The sequence below is a fragment of the Haliotis cracherodii genome, unplaced genomic scaffold (assembly GCF_022045235.1).
Source record: "Haliotis cracherodii isolate W230 unplaced genomic scaffold, xgHalCrac1.p SCAF_13, whole genome shotgun sequence".
Classification (NCBI taxonomy): Eukaryota; Metazoa; Mollusca; class Gastropoda; order Lepetellida; family Haliotidae; genus Haliotis; species Haliotis cracherodii.
In genome coordinates this window covers 2,817,416-2,834,410 of record NW_027266268.1, presented here as the reverse complement: position 1 = coordinate 2,834,410, position 16,995 = coordinate 2,817,416, and the positions used below count along the sequence as shown (strand labels likewise).

The following is a 16,995-nucleotide window of genomic DNA, read 5'->3' as shown; positions in this document are numbered from 1 at the left end:
ATTTGTATTTTTGGGGAGTGGGTTCTGACCTGTGACCTCCCTCTGAATCCCTCTCGCCATCAGAATGTTCAGAGTCCAGTGATTGGCTGGATCGATTGGAAGGTGTTGTTCTCAGGCCACCGATCAAACGACGGAACAGAGATGGGGGCCGCTGAAATTGACAACCTCAAGCATAAACATACCTCATATTCTGGATCTGGGATCTATAAAAATCTATCTTAAGACCTCAAACTTTCTTTCATGGAAATATATAATGGACAAATATCACATCTCAACCAAACACACATTTTTTATTTTGATAATTAAACCTACAAATATATATTTTATAAATATTAAACAAAAATACCCTTTCATATGGCAAATAAGTATCAAAAATTAATTTCAGTTAGTATCAAAATTGCCTGAAGCATATGGTTCCATATCATAGATTACAGTATGATATATGTTAGTCAGACTATTGTTGACAGACTGGACAAATGACGGCTGAAATGAACACACATCGCCACAGTGTCATGCTACGCATACAGAATTCAACACGGACATTCATAGACAGGAGAGAGTCGAAGAGAGATACAGCCTCATGTCATGGTTATTCTTATCTGTGAACTGTATGCACAAATGTATTATATAGTTTCAAAATTAATGTAAGGAAATAATCTGAAAAAGAAAATCTGAAAAATAATGCTATGTTGAGGTGTCCTCTACCACATTGTTGCAGGGGTCAACTGATTACCCGCATTCATCCACTGTTGTATACGGGGTGCATGGCTTGTCCCGAGGGAAGGCCATGGCAAATAGGTCACATTCAACATTATCTATTATATAAGCTCTTTATCATACTAATTTTATCATTTGTATCCAAAACTGGTGACTATTAAACTGATATTGATAAGGATGATGTTTAACCAACAGATATATCTGCTTCTTGGCACTTTGTCCAGCTAATCATGATGTTCATTTTAGTCAGGTTAACACACCATCAATGATGATAAGAAGAATTGTTCCCAATATCCAGGGTTTAAAGTGTAGGATACATAGGACAGGGATCATGAACATCATGACTCTTCAGTATGGGAAGTAAGGAGGAGGTTAAACTCCTCAGGAGGAGACAAGCTGTAGGGACGAGAAGATACATGGCTTTGTCAATAGGGACGGTGGGGACAACAGTGAGGGGGCATTGCTTCATGTGTGTTCAAGAAGAGCTTTAGTTGTAAGAGCACAAAATATGTGGCAAGAGATGTTATGTCATTAGTAAGTTCAAACATTTAAGAGAGAATCCTCATAACCATTTTATTAACCCTTCACCAACAACAACCTAATATCTCAAACAATCTGTTATCTCAAACAACCTGTTATCTCAAACAACCAGTTATCTCAAACAACCAGGTATCTCAAGATATGATGGACATAAACAGTTTTGAAGTATCATAATTATGAACTCTCAACATCCCCACTTGGAGACACCAGTCTCTGCAGCATGTGGCTGGGTTAGGAACATACTCTCTACATCCTTACAAATATTACACCCAACTTGACCACAGGTCCTGACATTCTCTGGACATAAACAGACAATAGAATATCAAATGTCAGATGTCTATCTAACAATGCTACTGTGAATCTAGACTGTAGACTAGCTTTGTCATCTCTTATTCCTTGTAGTTCCTGACAGATTCAAAGTTTGAAATACATTTGGCTGCCATGTGTTGGAGGATTTGAGAAAAAACATTTCTGATGATTAAAGGATTATTCCATAAAAGAGGATACCGTTTCATGATATATTAGTTTCTTTTAGTTCTAAAATTACATGAGTTTATAGTATTTCATCCTCTTAAAACATTTGATAGCGCTAAAAAACTATTCTTATTTGTCTTCATGTTGGAATATTCTTATCACAGTCATGTAAAGTCTTTATAAGTGTTGGCACAGTTCCAGTAAATAACAACATATTGATATTTAGTGCAGGTGTACTTCAGTCAGGGAAGGGATGGGAATGCTGCTGAAGAGCATGGAGAAAATGGAGAAAAATGGTTTTTATAAATGGTTATATAAAATATGGAATAAGCTGTGTACCAAGATACAATGGATTTGGTCATTTGTTGTGGATAAATATAAAACTGGGATGATATTCTACAAGATGTCTTGCCTCTGGATCCTGAGATAAAGCTGAGTGGAGAAAACTAGCTAGAGTACTTCTGGTTGGGATGACACTCGGCTGCAGCGAAAGAACACTCTTTGTCAACATTCAATGTTTATCTAGCAATTCTAAAACACTAAAAAGCTGAAGAAAAAATATTTTTTGTGTTAATATAATGAAATGAAAAATAAACATCTTTGAAATTCAATATTGAGGATAACTTGTAATTACAAACAAAAGAAATCATTAACAGATTTGAAGTTCAAAATCTTTTCTCCGTGGATCTTAATGTTCTTAAATAAATTAACTTTTTACCTTTTGCAAAATTATCTTCAATTTATTTAAACAACCATATTGCTGAACAAAGGTCACAAAAATGTCAATTCGTCAAAATTGAAAGATGCTATAAAATAAATAATATCATGGGAACATTTGATGTTCCTGATTTTGAGAATGAACATTAAATAATGCTGGTTATTTCAAGGGGAAGTAACTCTTGCCTCATTGGTTTCGCTAGTGACTGTTTCTGGCGGGATGACACGAGTAGATGGAATATTTCCATTTACTGATGGGCGTCGGTCTTTCTGCATTAGTAATAAAACAAAGGTCATCCACATGATTTGTTGGAATATTCTAATATACAAGCTGTTCAGATCATTGATAAAGTAAAATTAAACTGTATTTTGCAGATTATTAAATTATCTCCATATTAGAAAAGAAATGAGTTCAAATAATGAAACAATACAAATGTCCTCAATAAAATAGAATAATTAAATTCAACGTTTATCAGAATATATAAGGATCTCTTAAAACATTTCCCTTTTGTGAAAAGTGAATGAAAAATGGTAAAAAATTAAATGTAAGATAGACCATCTGAACTTAATCATTAATGATTGAATTAACTCACCAGAAATGTTTAAAGATAAATTTTAAAATAAAGAGAAAAGATATTAACAGGAGATATTTTTGTTAGGTTTAATCAAAGAAAAGAAAAGACTAATATACGATGATGAGCAAACTACACATTCTGTATGTGATATTACTTTAGCATATAAGGATTTAATGTCTTCCAGTGACTAGTTTGAATGATACTGACGCATGCTTCATACTACTTGAAAGTGGAATTCTACTTGACTTAACATCCATTCATGTTTATGCAGAACAGTTTAGAAAAAAAATATCATTAAGTGCTGCTTCTAATCTCTTGTGAATGGTTTAAAAAGAAATCGAAAATGCATATATTTGAAACTGAGAATCTAATTGCACTATCAAACTATTTCATTCATTGTAATCAAAACGGAATGAACCCAAAGCCAATATACAAGTCTAACCTATTAAGAACTGGCTAAATAAAAAGTAAAGCCAATAAATGATCTATGAAATCGTCAATCTAGGAAGTTGATGCTGTAGACTACAGTCACTACAAGCAGAACTCGGTGGACTATTCAGTCAGTCTACATCTCTTTGCCCAACTGCTACTCCTAATGGGAAAACTCTTGCCTTCTCCTCGGTACTGGGATCCATGGGTGGCAGATACCTAGTCGGTGCTGGTAGAAAGCTATCAGGTGGTAGAAAGCTATCTACCATATGCGATTTTCTTCTCTTTGGCTAAAGACATTGAAGAAAAATGGACAGTGTATAACAAGAGGAATATTTCTTAACACTTAAGAATGATGCTCCTTCATAGCTCTAACCTGTTTTAGCTAACAGTGCAACACAGTGTTTACTAACTAAAGTCATAGTTGAGATGGACTATAGTTCAAAATACATTTACAAAACAAATACCTGAGACTACTGATGCTACTAATTCATATATAGCGGTACATTAAATACAAACTGTCACATATCGCCTAAAGTTCAAACTATTTGGAACCATCTTTACAAAGGCAAAGCATCTTCTGTATTTCACACAGTAGGGAATACCCTTCATTATCAACACTACAAAATACCCTGCACAAATATCGATACTAGAAAGTGCCCAGTATAATCTTAACTACTACATGTCATGTTTTGTCTATGTACAAAATGTCCTGAGTGATTCATATATAACATTGCCTGTATAATCAATTTACAAAATGCCCTGTATAATCTACATATAAATGCCCTGTATAATCTACATACAAAAGCCCTGTATAATCTACATACAAATGCCCTGTATAATCTACAGATAAATGCCCTGTATAATCTACATACAAATGCCCTGTATAATCTACATATAAATGCCCTGTATAATCTACATACAAATGCCCTGTATAATCTACATATAAATGCCCTGTATAATCTACATATAAATGCCCTGTATAATCTACATACAAATGCCCTGTATAAACTACATATAAATGCCCTGTATAATTTACATATAAATACCCTGTATAATCTACATACAAATGCCCTGTATAATCTACATATAAATGTCCTGTATAATCTACATATAAATGCCCTGATTATTCAAAGACTACAAAATGTCCTGGTTATTTACGTATACTTTTTGTACAAATGCCCTAATTAATTCTATGTAAAAATGTCCGAAAACGCTTTGTCTAATGTATGTACATTGTCTGAATACTCTTTGGAAAAATACCCTGTATTATCCATGTAAGAGTGCCCTGATTACTCTTTGACTAATGTCTGTACAAATGTCTGAATACTCTTTGGACAAATACCCTGTATAATCCATGTAAGAATGCCCTGAATATTCTATGTAAAAATGCCCTGATTACTCTTTGTATAAACTATGTATGAATGCCCTGTATAATATATGTACAAATTTTCCTGTATAACTGAACTGTACAATCTATGTACATACTGTCCATATTAATCTAGGCAGATAATGCCCTGGATAATCACTGTACAAATTGTCCTGTATAATCTAGGCACTACCTACCATGTATGATCTATGCACGAATTGTCCTGCATAATCTAGGCACTAAATGCCATGTATGATCTATGCACGAATTGTCCTGCTTAATCTAGGCACTAAATGCCATGTAAAATCTATGCACATATTGTCCTGCATAATCTAGGCACCAAATGCAAAGTATAATTCTATGCACAAATTGTCCTGTATAATCTAGGCACTAAATGCCATGTATAATCTCAAAGGCAACTGGACAAAATACATGTAATCTATATAAGAAACTAGTTGGTATATTCCATGTACACAATGACCAGCATTTGCGCAATACACATTTCCCTATTAATAATCTGTGTACAGACCTGTAGTGTTCTTTGTACAATATGACCTATATAATCTATGTGTAAATTCCCCATATTATCTAGATCACAAATGGACCTGTAGTACCAGTACATGTACTGCTATGAGGTTTAGTCAAGGTAGATTTATCTATGGCACAATACTAAACTTGTGTTTTCAGCGATCTAAAAATCTGTCATCTGACAGAATGTCCATCATATCATATCTGTTGATCTACTTCTGTCACCACGTCTTGGAACCCACAGGGGAACACCCTTTCTACCTTACTCCAATAATACCCAGGTATTAATACCCTTGGGTGGGACTGATGGACTGACTGATCATGACTGATGTCATCAGAAACTATGTATGCTATCATTTGAAGAGGCCAGGGCAATGTCACAACAACCTGATGGTCTTGTTTGTTATAAACATTTGACAGTTAAACCCACCGTCCACCAGGTTTGATACTTAAACCTTATGTTTGTGTGACAAGTAGTGGCTGTGTTTGCCTTCATGCAGGAGATCCAGGTACACATGGATACACATGATGAATTCTGTTCTTGGTATTCCCTGCAGTGCTACAGTTTAACAACACATCTTCAATGTCTGGCTGTTAGCATCTCAGTCACCTGCTTCTCGATTACTTGTCAAAATGAACCATTTTGCATACTTGACAGAAAATCCCATAGCTTTTGTTGTGTATCTGGACATGGGGAATCCTACCATGTTGTTACAACTAGAGGTCCTGCATAATTACAAGGTGGAAACAGACTGTCATGCTCCCCCCTGGGCCCAAGACTGTGGTGCCAGTCACTGAGGTAGGTGGTCAATCATGTTAGTCAAAACTGTACAGAGACAATGTAAAGCATGCAAGAACAGCAACAGTATCACACATTCCCACATCAAGAAATAGAAGCACATTGTCTCCATTTATAGAGAAACTTACTGGAGAACACTGTTTCATCTTCATGCAAAACTTGACTAAAGTACTGTCTAACGATTCATGTAATCATATCTTTACCTCACAATTCTAGTAATTAATCAGCCAAATAACTTGGACCGATTTGACATTATTTCCACTATGAAGTGAAGACTACAGACAGAATCTGAACAACATGTGAAGGACAAACTGCTTAAGGACATTGCTCACGATCATGGAGAACTGTGGACATAGTGGACAAACTACCCAAGGAAACTGTCTTTACACAGACTTCACAAGGAAAATGTCTTTAGAAAAGGACAAAGGACAAAATACCCTGTGTAAACTAACAAACTGTAAATTTTCCAAATTCCATGTGATATCAGGAACTGTAATCAGACCAATGTATATGATATCCTTCTGGAATCTCTCAACATCACATGTCCACTGACATTTCGACCTCCACAGGTTCCGGGTTAGATTCCTGTTGTATTTTTTATAAGATTCTTCTACTGTTCTTCATGTCAAGTCTGCTGATCTGATATCAATATCTTGTCAAGCTACTGAACTTGGAGGAAATGTTACACAACACTGGGTTTTTTCAATCCTTTATGTGCTAGTATGGTAAGGTCTAAATGTAACTTATTGCTTATTTTAAGAGGGTGTACATTCATATATTTTTCACAAGCTGTACTTTCTATTAGTGTCAAAATGAACATGCATTTTTAAACTTGCCCCTTCCTACTCTGCTTCCTGCATAGTACCACTGTTATGAGAGGACATCACAGCTCTCACTTACACAATTGACAGGCACAAAACTTGATTACTGCAAATTGCTATACAAAGACCATGCTACAAGACCTTTGTCTCATGCTTCTAGCATGCTCAAGTAACTCTCCTGCTGATTGATAATGATGCATGCAGTGTCACCTCCTGAGCAATGTCTATGAGGGAATTGGGGAATTCTGATTAATATACAACATGATGAGGCCAGATGGAGAGTAGATATGATGTGTGATACAGGTAGGTCTTCAAGATATGAAATATGATGTGCAATATTTTGGTAATAAGATCTGAGTGATGTGCAGTAATTGTTAAGATCAGTGTGTAAAGATTGTTTCAAAGGGGTAAGAAGGTCTCAGCTAAAGGTTGAAGATTTCTAACCAGGAATTAACAAATTAGAGAGATAGTGTTTGATTTGTTAAAGAGCAGGAGTGTGTATAGGTTGTTAAACATTTGAACCATCCTCAACACTCAGGGGAATATTAAAACAAATCTCCATGTTGTACCAATTAATAGCCTTACAAATGTATGCACATACCAATACATATTTATTATAAGTGAGTGAATATTCATTTGCCTCAGCATGTTTGCAGCTGTTCATGGCACGATAAGAGTTTACCCTCTCAAGGGGAGACTGCTCTGTCGTAGAATCTTTAACAGGGTGTTGGACAGTGAATATCATCAGTCTTCGGATATGTACAACATGACAATTTGTCTTTATGTGTGTGTAAATCAGTATTCATAAATGACAAAATATATTACAAACATATTTCATAATATATATCATAATGGATGTCTAAAAATATGCAAACAACTGCTTCTTAATCTGTTGACTTCCAATAGTTTTTAAAAAAATATGGCATCTCATTTAAAACTGTACTTAAGAACATCATGTTCTGAAACCAGATAGTATTATGGTGGCTGACTTTTCATTCTTGAGTTACGGTATGCACATGACAACATTGTACAATGTAGTTTCACCATACAGCATCAAAGCAGTTTATCCCTACATTTTAGGAAGGGATAATTTGTAAAACGTCACTGTAGACATGGTAGCTTGGATGTCAAATTCTGCATGGTTCTCTGTTAGAGGGGAGATAATCGAAACAACATGGTGATGTAAACTCCCTTGCAATCTGAGGATGAGTTGTAATATGTGCAGTGTCAGTTTGGAAATGTTGGAGCACTTCTATAAAATATATGTGATTATAATGTCTAACATGCACAAATAAAACAAATATATTTCAAAGATGAAATGTTGGAAGCGTCTTGAATTACCTCCTCATCTTGTGGCTGATAATGTAAAGAATACAACTGGTTACAAGTGTCAAGAAGAGAGCTGCACACTTGCACACCAACTATGCCACACCGAAATACACACATGCCAGCACGAAATTATCAAGTACACATTTCAATATTTCATTATTTGCTACACTCTTCCAACGTATAAAACATATTACTTATAGCATTGGATTATAAAGGTATACAATTTCTTAACAGATATAAATGATTGTATTTGATACCAGTACAAAAGAGTGCATAACATAAATAAGAAAAGCATAAGATTGTTGACATGAAGATGACAGGAACATTTGTTAATGAACGGGGCCAAGGGGAGTAACTTTTGGGAATATCAGTTTGATGTGAATACATACATAAGATCAACAGATACTGGTGAATATGTAAATATGATTCATGCAACTATAGCACTTATAAATGACCTTACCATTATTGTATTCAATAATATTTAAATAGATTTCTTGCTACAACCAGAGACAAAAAACTGTACATGGTCTGTGTTTTTAAAGCATTAATTTTTCAACAAATGAATATGAACAAGACCTACTACTTAATGGATACTAATGATTGGCAACAACAAAGGATGAAAAGAACGACTGAAACTGGCAGGGATGAAAATGACAAGGTACGAGTGGTATGAATGCTGAGCAAGCGACACACGAGGTGTGGATTGCATGTCAAGTTGGTAGTGGGTCTTCCACCAGGGCAAGATACAACACTCTCAGTGCAGCAGTCTGTGATTGAAAGGTGCCAATAACATCAGCTGATGTTGTCCATTGTACTCAACATGTGTTATGGACAGTGGAAGGAAAGGTGAACCACATCATGACAAATACACACTTAGGATATCCAGTTTCCTTTTAATTCCTGGAATATTGTCCATTTAAGATGATCAGAATGTCAAAATGCATATGCAATTATATTAAACAAATAAAATTTACGAAATAATTTTTGTTAAAATATTGGTAAAATTCTAGTCAATTTTTGTGAAATGAATCTAAATGCTCTATTAAATGTTAATTATCTTTTTCATGTCTGAATTATATACTTCTGAAACTGAAGACGTGTAAGCTTTTGCCTCCCTTATCTGTATTTGCCATAAGAGTTTATGTTGTAAAATGGATCATAATGATGAAAATGTGATAAGCGTGCCAATGTGCACCCATCAAATCCTGGCATGCGATGTTAGCCATTGAGAAAGGTCAAAGTTGAGACTAATTGTTGCTATGCCAACACTACTAACCTCCTCTTTTTCTTCCTGCAATGATCATGGGAAAGAAAAAATGATTCAATGATTTTTATGATACATTGAAGAAATCAAAGAAATGAAATGAAACTTTAATTTCAATATAACAACTGAATTCAGCATCTGCAAACAAAGACCAGGTCTAAGCTGTCACTCTCCACAAGAAATACACAACTCAAGGAAACCATACTTGTCAGTTTCACATTAACACAACAGAATGACATTGTGTCACATTTGACTTAAGGTGAAAATTGAAACAATTTAATAAATTGACAAATTTCACATAATAAGATCTTGTAATTCACTTTTACTTAAAAAACAGTTTCCACTTCAGTTTTCCATCAGATATTTACAAGTGTATGACAAGTATATGACAAGCATATGACATGTATATGACAAGCATATGACAAGTATATGACAAGCATATGACAAGTATATGACAATTATATGACAAGCATATGACAAGTATATGACAAGCACATGACAAGTATATGACAAGTATATGACAAGCATATGACAAGGATATGACAAGTATATGACAAGCATATGACAAGTATATGACAAGTATATGACAAGCATATGACAAGTATATGACAAGCATATGACAAGCATATGACATGTATATGACAAGCATATGACAAGTATATGACAAGTATATGACAAGCATATGACAAGCATATGACAAGCATATGACTAGTATATGACAAGCATATGACAAGTATATGACAAGCATATTACAAGCATATGACAAGTATATGACAAGCATATGACAAGCATATGACAAGTATATGACAAGTATATGAGAAGCATATGACAAGCATATGACAAGTATATGACAAGTGAATGACAAGTATATGACATGAATAGTTGTGATACTCAGGTTGTCATTGTAACTTGTGTCAAGCGACATGTGAAATGAACAAGAACGTGGACAACAGTGAACTACACTCTGCTGCTAGGACAGTGACTGACTGCACAGGTACTGCAGCCATGTCGAGCTACGTACCAGCAACTCCTCCTCACAGAGTGCCTCCCTATTGATGGAGGTACTGGAGGTATTGTTCCAAAACATGGTATTAATACCCAAACCCGCCTAGAAAGACAAGACATAAAGTGAGCATGGCAAGTGAGCATGGCAAGAGACCATGACAACTGGGGGTTGTGTATATCCATCTATATCATGACATGTCTATTACACATGGATGTCATGCCTCACACAATCTCCACTCTACGGACCATCAGTTATTACATTTGGTTATAACACTAAAACATTTGTGACCCAGTAATCATACCGATGGTTCCGTAGAACTACAGGTATTTGAATGGTGGTGCTTACAGAAGAGGAAAATACAATTCCATGTTCAGGGTGCCAATACTGGCAAGTGGTATTACTGTAGTATCTGATGGTGCTATTACTGCATTATCTGATAATGGGTTAACTGCAATATCTGATAATGGGTTTACTGCAATATCTGATGATAGGTTAGTGTCTTGAGTTGCTATAAACACTGTGGGTGGACACATATGATACAATGTAAAACATTCTTTTATATTTCAAGGACAGGTTACAGGCGATTAATAGGATATCTAAACATAAACATAAATTATTGGGACACGATCAACAAACATTCTACTGGGTTGTCTAGTGAGGGACAAGGGTGTCTAGTTAGGGACAAGGGTGTCTAGTGAGGGACAAGGGTTTCTAGTGAAGGACAAGGGTGTCTAGTGAGGGACAAGGGTGTCTAGTGAGGGACAAGGGGGTCTAGTGAGGGACAAGGGGGTCTAGTGAGGGACAAGGGTTTCTAGTGAGTGACAAGGGTGTCTAGTGAGGGACAAGGGTGTCTAGTGAGGGACAAGGGTTTCTAGTGAGGGACAAGGGTGTCTAGTGAGGGACAAGGGTGTCTAGTGAGGGACAAGGGTGTCTAGTGAAGGACAAGGGTTTCTAGTGAGAGACAAAGGTGTCTAGTGAGGGACAAAGGTGTCTAGTGAGGGACAAAGGTGTCTAGTGAGGGACAATGGTGTCTAGTGAGGGACAAAGGTGTCTAGTGAGGGACAAAGGTGTCTAGTGAGGGACAAAGGTGTCTAGTGAGGGACAATGGTGTCTAGTGAGGGACAAAGGTGTCTAGTGAGGGACAAGGGTTTCTAGTGAGGGACAAGGGTTTCTAGTGAGTGACAAGGGTGTCTAGTGAGGGACAAGGGTGTCTAGTGAAGGACAAGGGTTTCTAGTGAGAGACAAAGGTGTCTAGTGAGGGACAAAGGTGTCTAGTGAGGGACAAAGGTGTCTAGTGAGGGACAATGGTGTCTAGTGAGGGACAAGGGTGTCTAGTTAGGGACAAGGGTGTCTAGTGAGGGACAAGGGTGTCTAGGGAGGGACAATGGTGTCTAGTGAGGGACAAAGGTGTCAAGTGGGGGACAAGGGTGTCTAGTGAGGGACAATGGTGTCTAATGAGGGACAAGGGTGTCTAATGAGGGACAAGGGTGTCTAGTAAGGGACAAGGGTGTCTAGTGAGGGACAAGGGTGTCTAGTGAGGGACAAGGGTGTCTAGTGAAGGACAAGGGTTTCTAGTGAAGGACAATGGGTGTCTAGTTAGGGACAAGGGTGTCTAGTTAGGGACAAGGGTGTCTAGTGAAGGACAAGGGTTTCTAGTGAAGGACAATGGGTGTCTAGTTAGGGACAAGGGTGTCTAGTGAGGGACAAGGGTGTCTAGTGGGGGACAAGGGTGTCTAGTTAGGGACAATGGTGTCTAATGAGGGACAAGGGTGTCTAGTTAGGGACAAGGGTGTCTAGTGAGGGACAAGGGTTTCTAGTGAAGGACAATGGGTGTCTAGTGAGGGACAAGGGTTTCTAGTGAAGGACAATGGGTGTCTAGTGAGGGACAAGGGTTTCTAGTGAAGGACAAGGGTGTCTAGTTAGGGACAAGGGTGTCTAGTTAGGGACAAGGGGTCATGTGTCATCATCATAGGAATTAGTCAGATACCATGATAGACCTTCAGTTCAAAAGGGTGGTAAAGCAACTTTTTCATCTCTTACAGAGTGATATTCATAGACATACTACTATCCTTTAATAACAAAACAGTAATCATGACTGTAGTGACATAAAGTTTTACAATTGTGACAAAATGCATGTATTCAAAACATATTTAAAAAAACAACCAGTCATGACATGGAAATATACTATTATTTATGGAAACCATCATATTTTGATGAAATGTTTATGATTTTAAGTCCAGCACAGCTACTGAATGACATGACCACAATGTGCCTGGGACACCCCCTGTTGAACTGAGATCTACCACCTCCAGAAGGCATGTCTGCTGTACGTACCATTCTAATACTGGAAGCCTGTGTTTGACTGGCTTTAAATGCTTTATAGTTTTCTGCTATTAAAAGTGATGCATATATTTTCCCCACTGTGTTCTTGCCATCATTCAGTTCTGAAAATAAATAATTCTACATTACTATCATTGACAGGTGGAAAAATGACATTTCTTGCTTAAATTACATTTTTGTTTCTTACACATATAGAAAATAATTTAATTAATTTTCTTATTTGAGACTTTCAAATTACTCAGTGAAAGTTATTTCATCTTAGGTTTCAATACTTAAACCATGAACCAAATAACGGTCATGTGCACCATGAAAATGACAAACCCTTTCCATGATCAGGAGAAATCACAGCAAAAAGCAGAGTTCATTGTACGATTAAAACACATGTATAATGTTTATGAATCACTATCAAATAGTCCTGATACATGATGTTTGAATTTATGTGAACATTACTTGCCCCATCAGTGGTACCTGGCACATACAAAACACATGCAAAGGCAAGTCAATTATTTACCTGACCAAAAATAGGAACATATGGTCAAAATAGTGGATTGCATCAGACAGTATCTTGGTCATTGATACATCACATGCCCACCATATAGAGTTTTAAAAGGGTTACTAAGGCTTTGAATGCAATAACCCTGACAAAACATGGCTTGTTTAACACACATGAGCAAAAAGGGATTTCAAATGCTCAGTCTCTGATGGAATACAACCATGACAATCAGGTGAAGAGGCATGCAGACTGACCATCATTGGGAGGCATGAGAATGTACAGGATCTTCTTGGCATAGTCGGGCCACAGTCGGCGGATCACCTCGCACATCTCCTCATCCTTCTTGTCCATCTCCTCCGCTGGGAGAACAACATATGTCATGGTCATAGCAACATGTGTAGAGAGGTTGTCATAGCAACATGTGTAGAAAATTTGTCATAGCAACATGTGTAGAGAGGTTGTCATAGCAACATGTGTAGAGAGTTTGTCATAGCAACATGTGTAGAGAGGTTGTCATAGCAACATGTGTAGAGAGTTTGTCATAGCAACATGTGTAGAGAGTTTGTCATAGCAACATGTGTAGAGGGTTTTTCTTAGCAACATGTGTAGAGAGTTTGTCATAGCAACATGTGTAGAGAGTTTGTCATAGCAACATGTGTAGAGAGTTTGTCATAGCAACATGTGTAAAGGGATTGTCATAGCAACATGTGTAGAGAGTTTGTCATAGCAACATGTGTAGAGAGTTTGTCATAGCAACATGTGTAGAGAGTTTGTCATAGCAACATGTGTAGAGAGTTTGTCATAGCAACATGTGTGGAGAGTTTGTCATAGCAACATGTGTAGAGAGTTTGTCATAGCAACATGTGTAGAGAGTTTGTCATAGCAACATGTGTAGAGAGGTTGTCATAGCAACATGTGTAGAGAGTTTGTCATAGCAACATGTGTAGAGGGTTTGTCATAGCAACATGTGTAGAGGGTTTGTCTTAGCAACACATGTAGTAAGTGACGATACCATATGTAGTTAGTTCCTGATATTAACATGTGTAGTAAGTTTGTGATATTAACATATGTAGTAAGTGATGATATCAACATATGTAGTAATTTTTTTTAAGTAATGATAACAACACAGCATATGTTGATATCCCCATAAAACCAGAAGTTGGCTGATTATATAAAACATCACATGAATATCAAATAGAATTTTGCAACCATTACAAATAGCCAATCTGATGTTGCACCATTAAATACAGAGGACTGGTGTATGTTGTTGATGGCTGTCTAATGCTATAGCTCACCTGGTCCCATCTTGATCATCAGTGATTCCCGGATAAGTGCAAACAGCGTTGTTGTGAAATGGACTTTGTCCTGCATGTCCACAGGCATGTTCATCCGTATTAGTTTCTGAAATAAAAACAAACAACTATACACTTGCTGAACAGACTCTTACATGCGGATTTATGATCGTGAAACGTTGAAGCTGAAGAAATATTATATCACCATGCACGTTACGAGTTGTTGCTTCATGTTCAGCGCACACTCAGCAATAATGCAGCAACATTCCATCTCCATGGCAACCTGTAATACTCATCCAGACCAGACAATAATATTGATAGTACGAGCAAAGTCCCACACCTTCAGAGTCGACTGACTTGCAATCAACAGTTTCACCCCCGGATGCATTTCTAGTGCCCTTATAAGACAAGTGCAGGTTGCTGGGGACCTACTCTAACCCAGAAGGGGCTTGTTATGAGGCTGAAAAAGAAGAAAGCTGGAAGGAAGTATACTCACCCTATAAGCTAATCTATACGGACATTTCTTGCCAAACCCAACTGGGGGCTCCATGTTTCGTAACATCTCGTACATCTCCGAGTAGGTTATCCTACCACTGAAAGATAAACGTGACATCTGACAAAAAGTACACACTGATTTTCTGCTTTGGTTTCAAATATGCAGCGAAGCCCTCAAGACAGTATCCATATATCAAGTTACATGTAGATCAAGGGAAGGGTGCTACCCTCATTCCATCACCAAGCCTGAATTAAAAACTTCTACTGAACGAATTAATGATAGGCAGCATTCACTTGAGCTTCTGCCCTAGTAGGCTGTCGATAAATCATGTTGACTTTCCAGTCTTCACCAGGACCGTGAATGGCGCATGTATAGTCGAGGTATCAAAATTCAATGATTATTTCTTTAAAAAAAGAAACATATGTTTAAAGAGATTCTTTTCTGATGCTTATGGAAGTAATAATGTGTTAACCCCAAATGCTCTCTTGTGTATGAGATCAGGACTTTCTCATCAAAAAGGTTATTTTAGTTTCAATACTGAAAAATACTGATCTCCTTTTACTTGTGCATGTGATGAGATGGAATGTATACACAGAGCCTTATGACTTGCCTATACACAGAGCCTTATGACTTGCCTGTACACAGAGCCTTATGACTTGCCTATACACAGAGCCTTATGACTTGCCTGTACACAGAGCCTTATGACTTGCCTATACACAGAGCCTTATGACTTGCCTGTACACAGAGCCTTATGACTTGCCTATACACAGAGCCTTATGTCTTGCCTATACACAGAGCCTTATGACTTGCCTATACACAGGAGAAGTTTGTGTATACCGGGTAGTCATGTTGTTTTTTTTCTGCATGTATAAGATCAATGAAGTTGAACTTCTGTGTTGATAACCTCACAAATGTTCTCTCGCAAGTTTCTTGAGTACTGTTTAGTTTCCATGGAAAACATATGAAAATATTTTTGATTACAGTTCTTCCATCTCCTCAGATAAATGTAAATATATTGAACATAAACAGCATATGTTTCCCTTTGGTCTAATTGTAGATGATTGTAACTTTTCTTTCAGTAGATGATTGTAACTTTTCTTTCAGTAGATGATTGTAACTTTTCTTTCAGTAGATGATTGAAACTTTTCTTTCAGTAGATGATTGACTTAAAGTCAGGTGACCTCCAGAGTCTGCACGTTCTTGTTTCTCAACATGACCTTGATGTGCAGTTAACTTAAGTATCTGTCCTGTGAGGTGCCAAGAAAATAATCACTTGATCAGTTCTTTAAGTAATCAGAAGATTAGAACAAGTGACTTACGTGGCGCCGGGATCATAATCAGCCCACACCCGCTTGTACTCATCCAGATGATGCGGGCCCAGGATGGAGGAATCTCTTGTCAAGTAGTCAAAGTTGTCCATGATGACAGCAACAAATAAATTCAACATCTGAAACAGACACAAGTATTCTAGTACTCACCAAACTGTATCTCACATCATTCAATAATCTGAGATGGTTGATAATCACACTTGCATTAGATCCACTTGTTGAAAACTGAGCTGAATCCTCCTTTATAGTGTGACAGTGGATGAAGTTAACCCCCACCAAACCATATAAACACCTCTCATAGAAATCAGTATCAAGATGTTTACATTTATTCTCAAAGACATTAAAAATAAACTTTTCTCATCTCCAGGAGCCAATGTTACCATGCATCTGCACATCGGCTCTCTCTGTGACAGCTTGCATGATCTACATCCAGTTGCCATGGACCGTCACATGACCACTACTGATGGCTATTAATACA

General features: G+C 37.1%; 1 protein-coding gene across 35 annotated transcripts in view; it reads right to left on the bottom strand.

Annotated features, from left to right (window-relative positions):
* LOC139459502 (voltage-dependent calcium channel type A subunit alpha-1-like) overlaps positions 1-16,995 on the bottom strand; it is a 415,048-nt gene that overhangs the window by 19,771 nt on the left and 378,282 nt on the right. For 26 of the 35 annotated variants that reach the window (XM_071240977.1, XM_071240991.1, XM_071240992.1 and 23 more), the window contains 12 exons: positions 16,509-16,636; positions 15,190-15,286; positions 14,697-14,802; positions 13,656-13,760; positions 12,903-13,012; positions 10,584-10,670; positions 9,575-9,589; positions 8,311-8,325; positions 3,635-3,742; positions 2,635-2,718; positions 2,144-2,212; positions 30-151 (listed from right to left, as the gene is read on the bottom strand). In XM_071240977.1, coding sequence (XP_071097078.1) covers positions 30-151; positions 2,144-2,212; positions 2,635-2,718; positions 3,635-3,742; positions 8,311-8,325; positions 9,575-9,589; positions 10,584-10,670; positions 12,903-13,012; positions 13,656-13,760; positions 14,697-14,802; positions 15,190-15,286; positions 16,509-16,636 — 1,046 coding nt within the window. The remainder of the gene's footprint in view (positions 1-29; positions 152-2,143; positions 2,213-2,634; positions 2,719-3,634; positions 3,743-8,310; positions 8,326-9,574; positions 9,590-10,583; positions 10,671-12,902; positions 13,013-13,655; positions 13,761-14,696; positions 14,803-15,189; positions 15,287-16,508; positions 16,637-16,995) is intronic. The other 9 variants (XM_071240962.1, XM_071240961.1, XM_071240976.1 and 6 more) reach the window with 9 other exon arrangements.